At 36.2% G+C, this 21,411-nt stretch overlaps 1 protein-coding gene across 1 annotated transcript in view; it reads right to left on the bottom strand.

The window, feature by feature from the left end:
- Positions 1-10,511: 10,511 nt before the first annotated feature.
- LOC140139757 (uncharacterized) overlaps positions 10,512-21,411 on the bottom strand; it is a 74,396-nt gene continuing 63,496 nt past the window's right edge. Inside the window, 2 exon segments of the mRNA XM_072161464.1 lie at positions 10,512-13,728; positions 13,731-14,264. Of these exon segments, the coding sequence (XP_072017565.1) occupies positions 13,469-13,728; positions 13,731-14,264 (794 nt within the window). The 3' untranslated portion in view covers positions 10,512-13,468.

The raw sequence follows: 21,411 nt of genomic DNA, 5'->3' as shown, positions 1-21,411 counted from the left end.
ATACACTTTAAGTATAAATCATCAGATTTATAAAGTTTACTTCAAGTACTGTTAAATATCAAAAATATCAATTTTAATGATTTGCCATAAAATGTGTATTAAATTGCGAATTTCAAAAATCAAAATTATTTGATATCAGAATGACATTCTTCGTATTCAGAATGCAATTCGATATATATCTGCTGTGCTCTAATGTCCCAAAATAAATACTGTCCAAACGTTCATACCCCAGCCCTTAATGCAGGAACATTCCAATAGAAATGTAACCTATTACCTTTGACAAATAATTTCATCCAATTTCGAAGTCTCTCTGCATGAGATATTTGACATTTGACCAGTTAAGTGTGGTGTTTGTAAAATCTTTTTGGGGTCCAAGTAAACATGTTAAGTAGCGTATCGTGGTAAGTTTTCTAAGAGGACAAAGACAAAAATAAATCCGATAAAAGTTTCAATTGTACACTATTTAAGTCCTAAATATGGTGCAATTTTTTAATTAAAGGTAAACTATGTGATTACCGGGGAAATTTTCAACTTACACAATTTTTTTCGGAGGGGGAGGTTGAAATTATCTTTTGGGGTTGGTTTTTAGGGGGGTTGAAATTTTCTTTTGGGGTTGTGTGATGTGCCCTGAGTAATTTAATCTAATTATTTAACTTTGTTTACAAGCTGAAAGTATGTCATGAGAAATATGTGACTAGGGGAAACACCTTGGAAGTAATCATGCAAGAGTTTGTGTGTTATGGCATGTTTTAGGGGAATTCCCTTTCATTCATCAAGTGATCAAAACAAATTGAACTAGAGCTAATTGCGCATACACATATACGCGACCTTAGCAATAGCTAATTAACTAGGCCTATGGCTAATTAGCCCAGCTAGCTATCTAGCATGCATGGATGTATTAAGGCATAAACAGCCAGCAGTAGTATAATATGCTGATTTTACTGAGAGGTCTTTTTGAAATGCACTGTAATTTGAAATTGACCATAGGGACAATGGGAGCAAGGTTAATTTGTTAGCTCACCTATAGCATATGTGAGTTCAAAAGGTCCAGCAGTTTGGTGTAATTCATTGGAATATACATGTATAACTACAACAGAAGTTTGTAATATAATTAGGCCAAGTAAAATAAAAAAACCAGGTTTTGTAAAAAAAGGAGGAAGAGGGGGCTTTTTATTTTATATTTTCATGGCAAAATCGGTGTGAATACCCATAATTTGAGCTGTTTTAGCGTACACAATAATGCCTGGAAAAAGGAGGAGGCCTCTTTTTATTTTTGTTCTGAGGATATAGGCCGGCTCCTCTAATTTTCATAAAACCTTCCAAAAGTGTTTCTTGTATATTAGCAAGGCTATAGAAATATTTCTGCTTCGTAGATATATCTTTTTTAAAGTTATAACTGAATAAATATATGATTGAAGAAACCTCAAAAAAGGAAGTGGGAGGGTACATGAAACATGTTTATTTTTTTATTTGGCCTTATAATTATTAATTATATTACATAATTATTTTCCATAGTTGTGAAATCATTTTGTTAACCAAAATTATTCAATATTAATGTAAATATTTCTGTGCAACTTTGGTCATGCGCTATTAGAGTGCGACTTTCTAAGGTATTTGTCTACATACCGGAAGTAATATCTGCATGACCTTTGACCCCAATGACCTTTGACCCCAATGGATGAATACAATGTGTAATGTTATCATACTATATTATAATTTGTGGAATGACTTCGCATTTTTTAGTAACAAAACAGAAAATCACATCAGCCATAATGACCTTCGTATGACCTTTGACCTCAAGGCTAATGCATGTGTCAAGTGACATCATCTTGCTGTGTAATTCGTGTAAGGAGTAGCAGTTTTAGTAAAAATAACAGGAAATAACATTTTCGGCCATAATGACCTTTCCATAATCCTTTCCATAATCACGTGACATTTGTGCCACCAGCTATTGGTCCTGATGACCAAGTAACATTGTTGTACCATATATATTTGCGACAGCAGCAGCATTTTATGGTATTTGGTCATATACCGGAAGTATCTCCTGAATGACCTTTGACCCCAATTCTGGACAATAACTTTTAGACACTGGGTATAGCTGATGCATGTACCCAAGTGCCATCATCGTGCTGTATAATTTGTGGAAGAAGTAGCATTTTTAGTGAAATCACGTTTTTGGCCATTGACCGGAAGTGGATAACCTTTGACCTGAAGTTGACCATGTTTCATTTGTCCCCCCACCCAATGGTCCTAATGACCAACTATGGTCAACATGGCTCAAAGCATATGGCTACGGTGGCTCATTATAAGATTGACAGAAAGAAAGAAAGAAAGAAAGAAAGAAAGAACTAGAGCAACTGTGCCCTTTGCAAGGGCACGAGGTAAGTTAGGCGGATGACTGTGACGATCTGATCAAGCAGCAATACTGTACTGGATAGTATTAATTTTAATAAGACTGTTTCATTAATTGCCGTTTTAATATAGGGGCCTACCTTGATCGTGGAAAGCTGGCATTTTGACCTTTTACCTTGACCTTTGATCTCTGTATGACCCCCTTAATGACCTTAAATGAATTTTAAAATACTTGAAACATGTTTTAAAAGAATGTCATAAGGGTCATTGCATTTCAATTTCAGCTCAATTGAAGCATTTTGAAAACTTGACCTTTGACCCCTTTATTGCCCCTTAATGACCTTAAATGAATTTCAAAATATTTTCAACATGTATAGAATGTCGTAAGGATCATTGCATTTAAATTTCAGCTCAATCGGATCATTTGGGAAAACTTGACCTTTGACCCCTTTATGACCCCTTAATGACCTTAAATGAATCTTACAATGTTTTTCAAATGTTTAGAATGTCATAAGGATCGTTGCATATAAATTTCAGCTCAATTGGGGCATTTTGGAAAACTTGACCTTTGACCCCTTTATGACCCCTTAATGACCTAAAATGAATTTGAAAATATTTTTTAAATATTTAGAATGTCATAAGGATCATTGCATTTAAATTTCAGCTCAATCGGAGTATTTTCGGTTTAAATGACCTTTTTTGACCCCTGTGACCCATGGATGACCTCTGACGTTAAACAAATCCATAACTTTTGTAGCCAGCTACCCAATACTGCTTGTGACTGAGTTTGGTCGAAATCCGATCAAGGATGTGGAAGAAGTAGCAAATTGTGAGAAAGAAGAAGAAGAAGAAGAAGAAGAAACTAGAGCAACTGTGCCTTTGCAAGGGCACGAGGTAAGATAGGCGTATGACTGTGATGACATCATCACGCAGCAATACTGTGCAACGTTAAATTTGACCCGACCTTTGTCTTCGGTTCACCTTTTCAGTTTCATATTCGGAGCAATGTTACATTTGACCTGACCTGTGACCTTGGATGACCTTTTCGGTTTTACACTCCCCAAGTGTTAGGGATCATTTGCCGCAAGTTGCAGCCTGATCGGAGCAACTTTAAATTTGATCTGACCTTTGAACTTGGATGACCTTTCCAGTTTCATACTTCTCAAGTGTCAGGGATTATTTTCCCCGAGTTGCAGCCCAATCAGAGCAACTTTAAATTTGACCTGACCTTTGACCTCGGATGACCTTTGTGGTTTAATACTTCCCAGGTGTCAGGGATCATTGTCCCCAAGTTACAGCCTCATCGGAGCACCTTCACATTTGACCTGACCTTTGACCTCACATGACCTTTGTGGTTTTATACTCTCCAAGTGTCAGGGATCATTTTCCCTGACTTACAGCCTAATTGGAGCAACTTCAAATTTGACCTGACCTTTGACCTCACATGACCTTTGTGGTTTCATACTCCCCAAGTGTCAGGGATCATTTCCCCCGACTTACAGCTCAATTGGAGCAACTTTAAATTTGACCTGACCTTTGACCTCACATGACCTTTGTGGTTTTATACTCCCAAAGTGTCAGAGATCATTTTCCCCGACTTACAGCCTAATTGGAGCAACTTCAAATTTGACCTGACCTTTGACCTCACTTGACCTTTGTGGTTTTATACTCCCCAAGTGTCAGGGATCATTTTCCCCGAGTTACAGCCCAATCGGAGCAACTTGTAATTTGACCTGACCTTTGACCTCACATGACCTTTGCCGTTTAATGCGGTCATATTTCAACATTTTACTTACCCCCCCCCCCATTATTTACCATTATTGCGCGTCGTCTGTAGAAACTATAAAGTGGGATTATTGATTTTCATAAATGCATCATGGGAAGGCGTGATGCAGTTTTAACCAAGATATCACCCCCCACACACACACACCCCCCCACACCCACCCCAACCAGTTCCGATACATTTCTTCAAGAAAGAAGAAAAGTACGTGTGTGCAGTACCAGTGCAGCACAAAAGCTTTTATAGTACTAATACCACTGCATCACTAACCTCACAATATTCAGATCAAATCTGATTGAATGAAGTCATTTCCCACAATAGCCTATTTCACAACCACATGTAATAGCTTCTAATACCATTGCCAACTCAACATGTACATGTACAAACAACTGCAATCACACCTATTTAAAGATATGACTATCTCAAGCAATGCATAATACTGTTGTAGCTGTTTATATCTAGCATACAGGCATCACATCACAAGTTACACTCAAGATATGTAACAAAATTGGCATCTGAACATACCTCAGTTTGTTTCGTGTGAATCGCCCACTTGCGGTTTCACACACCCCAACTGGGCTGTTCCAGTTGAAATTCATACAACCTCTCCGGAAGACATTATCTTAATCTCCCACACAGGGCGTGTGAATTTCGAATGGGCCTACCTCAATGGGTGACTCCGTTTGTAATATTCACTCCCTGTGTGGACGATTCCAGTCATGTCTTGCATGAAGGGTGTATGGATTGCAGTTGGAATAGCCAAAATTTACATGTTTTGATGTATGGATTGCAGCTGCAATAGCCAGGCGGCGACTGGTATGATAGAGCCGGCAACTTGTGAAACCGCCCGGCCGTATGACATTTTCCACACGGTTGACGATGGAAATTTACTGAATTTAGAGAATGCACGGCACTCACCACCTGCCAATAGACGAATCCAGACGAAATTTTACACGTTTTGAAGCACAGACAGCAGAACCATTGCCTGTGGTTATCTCTTGTTTATCAAAACACTAGACTAGATGTCTCCATGTTTTGCCCCTAATTATAATGGGGGTGCAGCACATATGAGGCAAAACTGACCATTTCGGACCCCTGTGACCCCCTAGATGACCTCCGATATTAAAACATTTTAAGACTTTTGTAGCCACCTACCCAATACGGCTTGGGTATGCATTTGGTCGAAATCCGATCACGGATGTAGCACAAGTAGTAAATTGTGAGAAAGAAAGAAAGAAAGAAACAGCAAGAAAAAAATAAGTTAGGCTGCACGCCTAACTTAACAAAGAAATATTTTTATTTTTTATTTTATTTATTAGACTCTATACACTGGAGATTGCACAATATCATAATAACAGTTAAATATAAAATAGCAAAATACATTCTGAAAAGATTACAATAATATACATGTTTAAAATACGAATTAATACCAGTGCAGAGAATGGGACGAACAGGTGCGTATCACCTCTAAGACCATCCCACCTCAAGACCAAAAATAAGCCGCCCATGCCCAGTCCCTCCCCCTTTAAGTAGACCTGCACATAGTGCAGCTACATGAAGAAAACCACGTGCACGTACTGTTGGCTTCGAAATTTGAATCAAATTTTGAGTTTAAAAAAAAGAACCGCATTAGTTTTAAAAATAGAAAAAGATAAAGAAGACCTAGTACTAGGAGGAAGCCGATTCCACAAAGATACAATGCGGTTGAAAAAAGATGACTTGAATGCCTCAGTCCTACAAAAAGGAACCTTAAGAAGAAGAGGAGCAGTAGATGATCTAGTGGTGGGATGCCCTTGTCCAGACCCAGAGTTGCAAAATTTGACATATTTGTCAATGTCCAGGTCATACACACCTGTAATACACTTAAAAAACAATGAAAGGTCAAGCTGTTCCCTACGCATTGTAAGAGGGAGCAAGTTCAATTGGCACAAGCGCTCCCGATAGTCCAGATCAGGATAGTGCATAATGAATTTGGTAGCTCGCCTCTGGACACCTTCCAGGCACTCAACATTGTGTCTGGAGGTACCACTCCAGAGGCAGCTACCAAACTCAAGATCACTCCTGATCAGGGCTAGATACAGGGCTTTGGTGACTTTCACAGGTGCGTTAAAACCTACAGTGCGCTTAATCAGACCCAATTTTCTATTGCACTTTTTGACTACATTGTTGATATGAGTATTCCAGTCTAGTTTTGAAGATATTTCAATACCAAGATCTTTAATGGATTTAACAGAACTAAGTTTAATGTTGTTCATGAAATAGTCAAAATGAAATGGTTTTCGTTTTCTGGTGACCGAAATAACTTGACACTTGGAGGGATGAAAATTTAACTCCCAGGTGCTGCTCCAATCAACAAGTGCATTGAGATCATTCTGGAGCAATTGGCAATCATTTAAACTGTCAATATTCAAAAAACATTTAGCATCATCAGCAAAAAGGGCAACTTTGGTATTCTTGGCAACACTGGGCAAGTCATTGATATATAACACAAAGAGGAGGGGACCCAAGATGGATCCCTGCGGGACACCGGAAACCACAGGCAGCCAGTCAGAGTAAGTACCATCCACAACAACTCGTTGACGTCTGCCTGTCAGGTAAGCTCTAAACCAACAAATAAGATCGGAATGGAAACCAAAAGAACTGAGTTTGTGAACAAGGAGGTCATGAGAAACGCTATCAAAAGCTTTGGAAAAATCCAAATACACCATATCGACTTGCCCAGAGTTGTCAAGAACAGAGTTAATGTCATGGAATACCTCAATAAGCTGAGTAGCTGTGGAGCGGCCCTTAATAAACCCATGTTGGAGATGGTAAATCTGGTCTTTGACTACAGGAAAAATAATATCAAAAATGGCACGCTCCATAACCTTACCACAAATACATAGTAATGAGACAGGTCTATAGTTACTGGCTTGCTGTTTGTCAGATTTCTTAAACACAGGGACAACGTTAGCATCAAGCCACTGGCTGGGGAGTTTACCCTCTGCTAGAGATACATTAAAGATATAACATAAAGGATATGCGATTTGATGGCAGCATTCTTTAAGCACTCTAGGTGACAATCCATCCGGACCAATAGCCTTTGATACATCAAGCTTTTTAATGATTTTAAGCACCTTATCTTCCTGAATTACTGTAGTACCCAAAAGATCATGGTGACGGATGGAAACTGTAGGAAGACTAGCACGGACCCTAGGTTGAGTAAAAACAGAGAAGAAATAGTTATTGAAAAGTGTGGCTTTCTCACTGGGAGTGGAAGCTGACGTGCCATTGTGACTCACAAACTGAAAGAAATAAGTTAGTGGCAAGAAAGTAATAAGTTAGGCTGCCCGCCTAACTTAAAGAAAGAAAGAAAGAAACAAAGAACTTGACAGAAACAGACCTTAGCAATTTTGCAAATTGCTAAGGAATCATATCTAATTTTAGATTGTTTGGGGGAAACCCCTCTTCATCTCTTAGAAGATTCTCTTTGTTAATAATCATGGGAAAATCCCTTGGATTGTGAAATGGATAAGATTTGTTAATCAACCACAGGAAGTGTTGTAATATGACAGAATGGTCTATTAATAGATTTTGGGTTTTCTGGGGTATAAAACCTGGATGCTTGGAGTTTGCACTTTACAGAATGTCGTGAGGGATTGTAAACTCTACGTGATTGTGTTGGTGGTCATTGTGCTTCAAAAAGAGGTACATTTTAACAAGACAACGAAGGAAATTTCAAGGAAATGTGATCTTCCTCATTAAAGGATTAAAGTTCTTCTGTCGAATTGTTGGAGTCTGGTTTATAAAACAACACATCTGTCAAATACAGTGGAGCAGTGTTAAAGAAGCCTGGTTCCTGGAAGAGTTATGTGTTTGGAGATCTGCGCAAGGACTAAAGTATTAGGATAACGGCGCAAGGAGTAAAGTGATTGGAGAACGGCGCGAGGGGATAAGCGTTTGGAAAACGCAGTGCAAGGAGATAAGTGTTTGGAGAAAGCAACGCCATTTTTGTATGAGGATTTTATTCGCAAGGATATTTATAAATGCAAGTGTACAATGGACTTCGCTGATTTTCGCAGGAGAAGTGAATAAGGATATATACAACAGCCTTCCAGAGCATTGCAAGAACTCTATAATGTTACCATCAAGAAGAAGAATGCTGGCTAAGTACTAATTAGTTTAAAGAGTAATTATATTTGATCATTTTGTATGTGCATTTGTTGTCATATATTGTACCAATCATATCTTACTTTCAATTAAAGACCCAGATTTTGTTAGCTTAATCTAACAGTGTATTTTTGTTGTGCATTCGTGTGAAGTTGGGTAAAAGGTGATTTTGGCCTTGAGTCAGTGCGTCTCGTTACCTAACTCATGGGGGTTAACCCCCACAAAGACCATACTGCATTCGACTTCATTTACTCTATAACTCCTGAACTAAATACCCTAGTGCAATATGACAATTTACTTTTTTATTCCTAGCAATGAGAGAAACAATTTGAGCTAAATTACAACATGATAGAACAAATAGAAAACAAAATAATTATTTCTACGCTACTCAAATTTGGTACACTCACCGGAGCGCTTTCACCGGGTCAACTGGCGTATTCAGCGGATGTTATTGCTCTGGAGATTTGTTGTTGCTGTAGGGACACCTCCGATGACGTCAAAGGACAAAACTGAACAGCAATCGGGTGTTGTGTGTGCAGCATCCCTTTCAAAGTTTGTGACCCCCTATACATTGGTGAGTCTGAACGTAAGCTCGAAAAGAGGCTAACAGAACATAAATCCAAAGCGGCCAGTTCCAAGTCAGCAATCAAGGAACATATTGACAGGAGCAAAGGGTACTAGATTGACTGAGAAAACGTAAAAGTGTTAGAGAGGGAGTCCAAGGACTTCCCTCGTAGGGTCTTGGAAGCCATCCATATCAGAACTAAAAGACCCAGACTGAACCGTGACAAAGGCTTAGACACCGATCATGTCTAGGACAGAAATTGTGAGTCAATTTTAGATTGGATTTGTCTAACTATTGCCTAATAATTATAATCCAAATAGAGGTGAAACTATCTGAAGACCTGAGCACAAGAAGTTGCGTATAGTTTCGTATAGTTTGGTAATGTTTTATACATGTTCAGGGGCTAAAACAAATCTTTCACAACCTTTCATGATGTTTTCACCCTGGAACATGTATTAAACATTATAAAACCCTAAGAAACTATACGTAACTTTGGTGTATACATGTTGAGGGGGCAAGTGGACTTACGGTCTTCTTGCGTTCAGGTCTTCATCTGCTCAACCAGTATAAGGGAGCGCATAAAAACTTTTATGTTTAAGGAATCGGATATTAACGTTTGCACAGTATTTTTTGTGGGAGCTAAGAGTACACCAGACATATCGAATTGCATTCTGAATGCGAGGTATGTCCTTCTGATATCATTTTTTTTTAATTCGCGATATAATATTATTATATATTATAATATCATTATCATTTTATGGCAAATGAATACAAATTGACATTTTTTTCGTATTTAACAGTCCTCGAAGTAAAGTTTATAAACTAATGGCTTTTCATCCCAGGTACATACACATTAAGTTCATATCATTAGATTTATAAAGTTCACTTCGAGGACTTTTTTACAAACTTTTTAAAATTTTAAAAATATCAAATTTTAATAATTTGTCATAAAATTTCAAAAAATAAAACTTTGATATCAGAAGGACTTTCCCAGTAATCAGGATGCAATTCGATATATGTCCGATTCCTTAAACATAAAATTTGAACTTTTTATACGCTCCCTTATACCGGTTGAGCAAATAGTTTCACCTCTATTTGGATTATATTATTAGGTAGACAAATCCAATCCAAAATTCACTCACGATTTCTTAGATTTTGTCAACTTGTGTGATGGTTGGAATACAGATGGTACTACTTCTTGGAAAAAGTGTCCATACCAAAAGTGATCAAGCCATCGGACAAACAAAATAGCAACAGCTAAGAATTTGTGAGTGAATTTTATATTATATTATATCAATTAGTGACTATTTTTGCATTGTTCTCAACAAAATAATAATACACAGATAACAAACGTTATGTATATTATAGGGGCAAGAAATCCAGTTACTACACTGGAATTTCAGTGACTCAAGGCAAGCGGTACGTTATTTATGAAAAGCATTATAATGAACCACTTGTCTTGAATCACTGAAATTTCAATGAAGTAATTGGATTCCTTGCCCTTAACATAACTTGCCAGTGTGTAGTTTGTTTGGGTTTTTTTTGAGAAAAATGTAAAATTAACCACATAATTTATCAGGGGGTGTAGTACCACCATAACATGTGTTTTTGTATTTCTATAAATGCAACTTCACAACATAAATAATTTTCAGTCGAACAAAGATCAAGAAGATACGCTTTCGCTTTATTTCATAGACCGTCTATCGAACCTATATCTGATTTTAATATTTAAATTGATGGTATACATCATTTAATAAATGTACAATTAAATGTTTGTTAGTCACATTTTTACTAAAAGCACTTAAACTAAAATTATGATACATTCGACAAATGTTTCTTTGGTAGATATAAACAGTCTTTTCCTTTGCTACATTATGTTCATTTTAACGTGTCAAAACTAGTATTATGTACATGTACAGAATAAATTTGTTTTTAATTTGAATTACACACATGCGTTTAATACAAGTAACAAGCAGCGTACAAACAGTCATTCGAAAATGATCTGAAGTTGAATTTAAACTCTGCCGCCGAGCGACGAGGAAATTATTTTGACCAATCCGTTTCCAGAGCAGCCAAAATCACTATACTTGATTGGTTTCAGACCCTCACCAACTGAGTTTAAATTCAGCTTTACGCAAAGGGACGAATAAGGATGTTTGATATTAGTATTCAAGACTCTCAAACACCGACAAAGAGAGTGCAGCATAAAAGAATAATCGCCAATTACATCTGATTTATATTTATCCAACCAATGGAATCGTTATTGAAAATAAAATGGTATTCGTCTCTATACACACGGACTACGAACATTATGCTTGACTGATTTTCCTTAACGTGGTGCTGATTTAATCTTTTTTTCATAAGGCGGAGGCGGCGTATTTAGCGTAATAGCTTTGGATATGTAATTATTTTCTTTATTTTTTCACCCGGGTAAGTCGGGTGGAAAATAAAGAAAATAATTAAATGTCCAAAGCTAACATTAAATACGACGCCTCCGCCTAATGTGACCTTCTGGTTCTGATATTGGGTTTTGCCAGTTGAAGTTCAAGACATAACCTAAATCTTCCACACATGGAGTGTGAATTCAAATGGAGTAACCTGAATGGGTGACTCCAATTGGAAACCCCTTTTTGATATTAAGGTCATGTCGGGGTGTATGGAAGAGCCCACTACATTCAGACAATGTTGGACACAAACAAAGCTAGCAAAGCGTGGGCTATTAGCTCCCTTATGTCCAAAATATTAATGTCCTATGCATTCAACTTGAAGCTAAGAATTTCATACCATGGAACCGTAAATGTTGAAATAAGGCAGCTCTTTTCAGTTATAGTCCACCTGGGGTATCTATATTATGGTAAAATAGAAAACAATGGTGTTTCAATCTGTTTTGTGGATTTCCATAGCATATGAATTGAGTCACCAAAATGTCCATTTTACCAGAAAATTAGTTAGTCATTTAAACGTAAATTAACATGGAGCACGCCCTCTTTGAAATATTTCTCTTCATCACCAAGGTTTGTTTTACATTGGTGACATGTGTTTCTTCATGAACTTGAAAAGGTCTGAAAATACTCACTGGTACAGATCGAACATTAAATGAAATGATATGGCTGTACATATTGCTATCACGTGATGTCACACATGACAGAGGTGACATCGCTTGATGTCACAAGTGACAGACGTGTGTAGCACTGAAACTAACACATCTAGATGACATTTCAGAACGTAATGTTTATTCATACAAGGTTTAGGATTTCAATATAAATTATGATTTTATTAATTAAAATTGTTGCACTTTTGTTAACGTAAATTTAATTACACAAAACCATAAATTCCATCACAGTCTTGGTGAAATATGAAAACTAAAATCAAACAAGAGATTTAACATTTCTGTCATTCGCACACACTTACACACATAATGAAAATTGAAATTGCTAGAAATATAATTATTTGAGTTTAAAAGCATTTCGAAACAAAGTGCTTCTGAGTATTTTCCATTAGCGTTTTCCACACAAATTACACATTGTGTATACAATACGAATTGTATACATTTTCATTGCCAACATATTGAAACAAAACAACATAAAAACATACAAAACAAGGATAACAGTGTTGTCAGATTGAAAAGATTAAGGTGTTTTTTTATAATAAACAATAACCCACACCATCAACTTGGGTTCGCCAAACAATTCCCAGAACTCGCCCCGTCCATAACTAATGAAGAGGCGGGCAAATATAGAGGCATTTAAACGGTGGCTCACCATACGCATACATTTTGCAGGGGGTTATTTGGCAGATACAATCTGAGCCCAGACAGTTTTGATCACAGTTTTGTCATCTAGGACACGTTGAGAATCAAAGCTTTAGTGTTTCCAGTAAATGAAAATATTCCAAAATATTTACTATCGTTTAGGTAACAACACCGAGTACATCAAAATTTACGAACTTGGTGGTGTGAAAATAACCACAATAATATTGCAGCCTGTAAATATTTTTACGTAGATTAAACGTACAATTTTGAGATATATTGCATTAAGAGGAGATTTATTCGGCTGCTTTTCGCATTGAATGTAGAATAGATCGAAGATCACGATATTCAGATGATTTATTTTTAAAATCGCATCAACCTCAAATATTCCATGTTATAATTGTTTGCAACTATTGCGCATGCGTAATAGCATTGAAAGGAATTCACTCAAATCCAACCTTCTTCACATGTTAAAACTAACAAACTTCTGCTGGATTTAATGATTTATCAGTGAAAAAGTTTTATTTATCTAAAGTTCATTTTGTAAGTAAAACATATTTTGATCAAATCTGAATACAAACAAATAATCTGTGGCCAAAATCTTTTCTAATGCTATTATTAATTATAATATAAGATTGTTACTTTAAAAAAGAACTACACAATTGCAAGATTTATTTGATATAAATGACACCCAACATGGTCATTTATATTTTTTTCAAAGTAGTATAACTTCGACTAATTAAAAATAAAATTGTTTTTGCAGGAGTATTTTCTTATTTAAAGAAGGGCCCTACAAACATTTTTTGGCAAAAAATATTTTCAACCGATTGCATACAAACAAACCTAAAACAAACATACACACAAAGCTTAGTATTTATTGAGCATCTTCAGCTTCAATAAGTTCATCTAAAATGTTTGTTTCATCCGCACGTTTACCCGCACTAAATTGACGTTTTCCGGCGCTAAATTGTCGTTTACCCGCACTAAATTGCCTTGTTTCCATATCTGGTACTACATCGCCGCCGACCCACTGTCGTTTACCTGCGCTAAATTGGCGTTTTCCTGCACTAAATTGACGTTTTCCTGCGCTAAATTGCCTTGTTTCCATATCCAACATCTCATCGGGGTCATAACATATTCAGCATCTCCACCTACCCATTGTCGTTTTCCCGCACTAAATTGACGTTTACCGGCGCTAAATTGGCGTTTTCCTGCGCTGAATTGCCTTGTTTCTGGAGCTGGAAACATGTCCATAAGATCTAATTCATCTTCGTCTTCTCCATCACGTTTTCCAGCGCTAAATTGTCGTTTTCCGGCGCTAAATTGTCGTTTTCCGGCGCTGAACTGTCGTTTCCCGGCGCTAAATTGACGCTTACCAGCACTAAATTGCCTTTTCATGTCCTCGTCTTCCAAGTATTCGGGAAGGCCACCAACCCACTGACGTTTGCCGGCGCTAAACTGGCGCTTGCCGGCGCTGAATTGACGCTTTCCAGCGCTAAACTGACGTTTGCCTGCACTAAATTGCCTTTCTTCGGGCATATCAATCATTTCTGGCATGCCTCCGATCCATTGCCTTTTCCCCAGTAAAAGTAGCCGCTTTCCGGGAGCGAATTGTCTCTTTTCTCCATCTTCTAATAGACCAGCCGTTTCACCTTCTGCCCCCGGCCAGCCTGTACGGGGGAAAAGGAAAGAAAAATAAAATGTATAAGTTACCGTGCATTTGTGTAAAGCACTTTATTATCGATGCAATGTATATTTAAGAAATAAAGGATAATGCATTATCCTTTACACCCAAATAATGTGTCCGAGGCAGTAAAAACGTAAATAATGGGTGAGGCGCAGCCGAACCCATTATTTAAACGTTTTTACTGCCGAGGACACATTATTTGCGTGTAAAGGATAATGCTGCACCCTTTATTTCTATTCTATTACCAGAAAATAGTGCGATTTAAAGAGAAAATATCATTTTTGGCACAAATATTTTAAGTTGTTTACTTCAAGGTGACGCGGGTACGCGTAAGTACGTGACAACGCGTATCGCGGAAATATTGCACGCGTGACCAAGCGTAATGCCGTGCGTAGAATGTATTACGGCGCTCGACCCATTATTGCAGAATAATGGGCTCTCACGTGACGTGTTTTAACAAATCACAGTGCGCGATTTTGAATAATGGGTCGTAAGAGTAATAGAATTATTAATATAAGTTTGATCTTACTGCTTAAGGGATCTGGAATGAGCGTTTTGAGCGTTTCGACAGTATTTTTTGTGGGACATGAGAGCACATCAGACATATCGAATTGCATTCTGAATACGAAGCTTGAAGAATGTCTTTCTGATATCAAATAATTTTCATATTTTGAAATTCACGATATAATACAAATTTTATGACAAATTATTAAAATTTGATATTTTTCACATTTTTGATATATAACAGTCCTCGAAATAAATTTTATAAATCTAATGACATATTCTTAAAGTGTATGTAGCTGAGAGGAAAAGCCGACGATTAATTGCAAATGTTGACCTTTCATATTGAAGATATGGATTATTTCCCAAAAAGACCTAATTATTTTGGTATTTTCAATACGAAAGGTCAAAATTTTCAATTGATCGTCGGCTTTTCCTCCCAGCTACATACACTTTAATCCCACCTACATACACTTTAAGTATAAATCATTTGTCATAAAATGTGTATACATTGCGAATTTCAAAAAATCTAAATTATTTGATATCATCAGGACATTCTTCGTATTCAGAATGCAATTCGATATGTCTGATGTGCTCTAATATCCCACAATAAATACTGTCCAAACGTTCATACCCCATCCCTTAACTCTTTCCACGCGTGTGTCGACTGCAGACGACAATTTTTTTTTTAAACTCAAACATTTCAGAATTGTAAATTTTCATGACCATATTTGGAATCAGCATGAAAAATGCATTAAAATTAGTACAAACAAGCCTAGTATTGGTTCAGTGGTTCTTAAGATAGCTTTTGATATTTTGACAAAATATCTCAAAACTTGGACTTTTTATGTTGAAGCTTACGGCTAGCACGTAGAGCATTAAGGGTGGTCTTAATTCTGGAATTGTGGAAACTTTCTGACCTCATTCTTGGGCCAATTTTTTTCATAAATTTTTAAAAACTAGATAAAAATATTTTTTTATTTTATATTATTTTTTTTTTTGTTGGAATTTTGACCAACTTCACCCAAAATTTGAAATTTGGTCGAAAATCATGCTTTTTATGATTTTTTTTTTTAATTAAGCATATTTTTCAAATGTGTTCAAAATCTAAAAAAATAAAATAAAATAGCGGGAGAGTACTGGGTTACATAGTACCAGTAGCAAGAACATGCACCGGACCAATATGAATACAAGTTATTGACCTTAGTTGACTTTGGTTGGTAAAAACAGTATAAAATGTTAATTAAAAAGGAAGGTAACATGAACATTAATAAATTATAACATCTTAACAATTTTCCCATTATGAATATTAACCAGTACTATTAGTAGTCGTATATTACCACCATTATCGTTGATTATTTAGATGTAACTTGTATGGTTTGTCCTTGGGCTATATTGTTCAGCCTTTATTATACTTCTTTACCTGATTCCCCTTATTTAAATCGCTGTCGTCTAGACAGACAGAGCGTAATCTGTCCTATTAACATTTGCGGTTTTTTTTGGTTGGTGCTTTCCAAGGAGGTTAGATATAGCAGCTGCTATGGCTATGTGCACCACCTGCTGGACAATTCTCTCATGAACAATACATTACATTAGTTCCCATACAATACCATGAATTGAGGTTGTGCGTAAAATTATTGATTGGCTCCAAAGAAAGGATTTGAACCGGTGTCCTTCACCGTAATCACGGCGCAGTGCAATCCATTGAATCAAATGTTATCATCAACCTATTCGATCGTAGTGCGCTTGTTCTGTGTGTGAGATGAACTGTCGCGGTAGATTGCAATCATGCTTTTGTTGAATGCATTTGAGTAGTCCGCCATATTTACGGTATGATACGTCATATACACAACCTCTATAGTTTCATACATGGTTGTAAACAAGGTCGTTGTTAACCAAAATTTCACATTCATTCGCCTAATGTGACCTTCTGGTTCTGATATTGGGTTTTGCCAGTTGAAGTTCAAGACATAACCTAAATCTTCCACACATGGAGTGTGAATTCAAATGGAGTAACCTGAATGGGTGACTCCAATTGGAAACCCCTTTTTGATATTAAGGTCATGTCGGGGTGTATGGAAGAGCCCACTACATTCAGACAATGTTGGACACAAACAAAGCTAGCAAAGCGTGGGCTATTAGCTCCCTTATGTCCAAAATATTAATGTCCTATGCATTGCAATCATGCTTTTGTTGAATGCATTTGAGTAGTCCGCCATATTTACGGTATGATACGTCATATACACAACCTCTATAGTTTCATACATGGTTGTAAACAAGGTCGTTGTTAACCAAAATTTCACATTCATAGCCTTTAGCTATTATTCGTAACTTGCCATCAGTCATGCTGGGTTTCAAACAATACTTAACTGTGTCGGAGACTACTAAACTGGCCTCAAAAAGAAACTTATAATTTTTCACAAGGCATATCTTAAAATCATGTCTATAAAACTGAACACAAATTACACACAGATTACTTCAATACTCTACTCTAAACACATGTCAGTAACCAAGCAGTTGTCCAACTGACACAACAGCAGGTTAAAGTGTATGCAGCTGGGAGGAAACCCCGACCATAAAGTTACTTCGATAAAAAATATCAATTTTTATTAATTGTTAATACTTAAAATTAGCAATGTTTGGAACCTGTTAACTTGTTAGTTTTAAAAAGTCTACCATATTTTTTTCTGATATTTTGACCATAACAAATTAAGATTTGAGAGCCTAAAGAAAAAGAATGAGAGTAGTAATGGATGTTTCAAATATTTTCAGTGCAAACCCATTTGTGCGTGATTTTCTATAAAAAAAAAATCACGTTCTTCCAGAAGATGTACCTTTTCATGTACTTGATTTTAATATTTTTAAACAATACGAATTAAGTCAAAAAACTTCCCGCCAAATGAAATACATCCTGAATGCTAAGCCTCTCGAGACATCAACCCTGTGCGTATACATAATGCAATCACTTCCCTACCGGCGTTGATTCGTATCAATCGAATTAGATGTTTCAATTTCAGATTACCCATTGAAATCGAAAAGCACCGCAGGTGTTATCACAATGTTATCACACGGTCAACATAAACACCTATTTTATGACAAGTTAATGTCAGAAAGAACAGATTTGTATCAAATTTTCCAAACTCGATCGCTTGATGATAATTCTTACTACTAATAATAAAGGATATTGGGTGTTCAATACAAATCGTCATTGCAATCTGTATTTAACACTATCAGCACAATTTGTCTCTGCAGGTTACTACTGCTAGCGAAGCTGACTGTTAAATCAATTATTTTCTTCATAAATTTCATATTATATAACTTTTTTGCAAAACTAATTCATGTTTATCAATCATCGTGTTTATAGTGGGAGCAGATGTGCGGTATATGGTGTATAATTTCTCTCCGGTCAGAAATTATCTGGAAACTTTCTCACTATAAACATTAGTCGTATTTGTATGTACCGTACATCGATATCCTTCTCAACCGAAGGATATTGGCGCGAGATATTTGCACTATAAACACACGAGGATAAATTGTGTGCTGTATTACCGGAAGTAGTCTTCTTTATGATGCGTTCGATGCGCGCAGGACATTCGGAACGCTTCTCACCCCCCCAAGAGTTATCAAAACAGAACCTACATGTTCGCAGCCATGATCACACTTTCTTTCCAGGATCTGTGGATTCCCCATGTGACCTCGGGGTCATTGCAAATGTACGGTAAAGCTAATTGCTACATGATTTGTGCGGTAACCGTGTCTCACTATAAACAGCAAGAATTTCGGTATAGATACAAGGAATATTGTGCACGATGTATTCAAAACTCAGTAAATTCACTATAAACACACACAAATAAATCCAGCAGCATTTACGACGTGTGTGCATTTTATCGGCAGAAATGCAAATAAGAATAAAAACATTATTGGTATAGTGGTCAATAAGACAAAATAATCGGCCCCAGAAGAGTCACTATTCGCTGTAGTGATGTAACAGGGTTAATTACCATAGCAATGGGTTTACACTATTTTTGAATGTATCGCCCTGCACTAGTCGTTACGCTGTCAAAGAACATGATCGTAAGTGTATAAAAATTCACATTATATAGAGGCCATTGTAGGTTTCACTTGCACCTGTAAGACTAATGTCTTTGAAAAGAGCGGTATTGTATTTAACCAATGATTGTACACATACACGTGTGATGAGTGCGGCCTTACTATAATGCAGGGCAAAACATTAAAAATAGTGTAAACCCATTGCTATGGTAATTAATCACTACATTGACAGCGAATAAGATATCATATGACTCTTACATTCTGTCTACACTGCAAAATTTCTGAGAACACCTCGGCCGGACGCGTCAACGCTGGCGCTCTCGGGGTATCCGATGTGTTCAAACTTATATTCCGATATGTAGATGTCGTGATTACGCCCATGAATAATACCACAAGTAAATCTGACATTTTCCAATATTTTTTTGGGTAGGCTAGACAATTTTTTTATAAGAAAACGCTATGGATATGTTGATGCATTTTCAAAGAAGATGATACCAATTTCAGAAAGCGGTCAATATGTTCAAATCTGTTACATTTGAATGCATCCAATGTGTTGGTGTCGAATAGTCTGATATGTGCGCGATACGGTCAGTAAGATACACCCACTTGCAACCTACTTCCGATTTCACGCTCTCCTAAATATGCCTCGTTTTAATTTCAGACAACTACAACATTCTCGTATTATTCTCACTACGATTTCAAACATGCGGGTCTCTAAGACACAGTTCCTTAACACCGATTTGATTCTACACTCAAAGAATGACCTTTGGATGGGTTGGGTACAAAAACTCATACTCTATTACTTGAGGTCAAATTTTTAGCAATAATAAGTAAATGGAGTTTGACCTGTGCCACTGACCATGATACTATTTTGCCTCATAGTGTCTGTTGACCAACCTGTTGCAAGATTGGCTCCAGGTTATCACTTTCTCATGAGACCAAAAAGCGTTAAACCGGAAGGTTTTATGTTGTTTGTTTGTTCTTATTGTCAATATCGTAAGTTTCTGACAAATTTAGATATTGTTGTCACAAAAGATACTAGTTTTCACTGAAAAGGTACGCTCATTTTGAGATATTGACTTTAGACCTCGTTTTTGCAGAGTATCGTGATTATTAATTGTGTCCATTAAAGTACACAATCGTGTAGAAGTCTGATGTCACTATGGACCACAATGGCATCATAAACAACCATAGTGCACGATTTGACCTCAAGTTGCAGAGTATGAGATTTTGTACCCACATTTTCAAAGGTCAGCCAATGAATGTACAAATGTATTGGGGTTAAAGAACTGTGCACTGATAGATGAACAAGGGTATCCACGATCCATTTATAATATCAGTAGAAAGCAGAATAAAAAAATCGCTTTATCATTCGTAAAAGGTTATAAAAGGTTGTCAGAAAACGTTTAAATGTCGGGTTATATAAAGGGTATATTAAGGGTTTTCATAACATTAAAAATCATTTTTTGATAATCTACTGCTCAGCAAACAAAAAATGTTTTAGAGAAAACGTTTAAATGTCGGGTTATATAAAGGGTATAAAACGTTTTAATAACATTCCAAAAACATGTTTGAAAACTTGATACAAAACATTCTAAACAGAATGTTATTTTGGGGTTGAAAAAAAATTTTGCGAAAAATGTTTGCCCAAAATATTTGCAATAACGTTTTAAAAACGTTTTCATGACCTTTATATAACCCGACATTTAAATGTTATTAAAACGTTTTGAAAAAACATTTTAAGAACATTTCTGTGTTTGCTGAGTGCAAATATTTTAACATAATGTCATTTAAGTGTTGACAAAATATTTGGCAAAAAATGTTTGCAAAAATAGTTTACAATAACATTTTTGAAAACATTTAAAAAATATTGTTGTAGTTGTTTTCATACAAAACGTTTTAAAACGTTTTCATGATCTTTATATAACCCGACATTTTAATGTTATTAAAACGTTTTTATGTAAACCAAAAGCCACTAATATAATTTATGAAAAACGTTTTTAAAACATTTTTGTGTTTGCTGGGTCCCTGGTGTGGTGAATAGTTCTTGGATTGCCTATGGCGCATGGTATTGAAATTGAACCGGGTGAATTTTGACATGCCCCAGTAAACTGACTGTCTTTTTAAAACAAAAGCCCTCAATCACACATAAAAAATCATGATTTTATGCACTTATCAACAGAAAAATTATATCCCTTTTCTACTAGTTGAAACAATTATTTAATTAGGTTAATAGTGGTGAATATGTGGTATTGTTCGCAGTAAAAACGGTTCGGTGACGATGTTGCGGATGATCCCGGAAGTTAGCGTACAAGAATACAGCGCGAGCAGTCATAATCTTCATAACCTACATAGGCTACATAATACGATTCTCCTCACAAAATACTAAAACAAAGGTTTTTGAGCCGATTTTTAGATCCAATATAACTATTTCATATCCTATTGGTGAGCAATGTTATGCAAAAAACATAAATACCAGAAATAGTCAAAGATAGATTTTAAAAAGAAACCTGATTTTCCTATTATTAAACGAATATTTAATAAAATAATATAAAAACATTGTCTGATTATAAATGTTA

This window comes from Amphiura filiformis, chromosome 18, assembly GCF_039555335.1.
Source record: "Amphiura filiformis chromosome 18, Afil_fr2py, whole genome shotgun sequence".
NCBI classification, from domain to species: domain Eukaryota; kingdom Metazoa; phylum Echinodermata; class Ophiuroidea; order Amphilepidida; family Amphiuridae; genus Amphiura; species Amphiura filiformis.
This window is presented reverse-complemented; position numbering and strand designations above follow the sequence as displayed.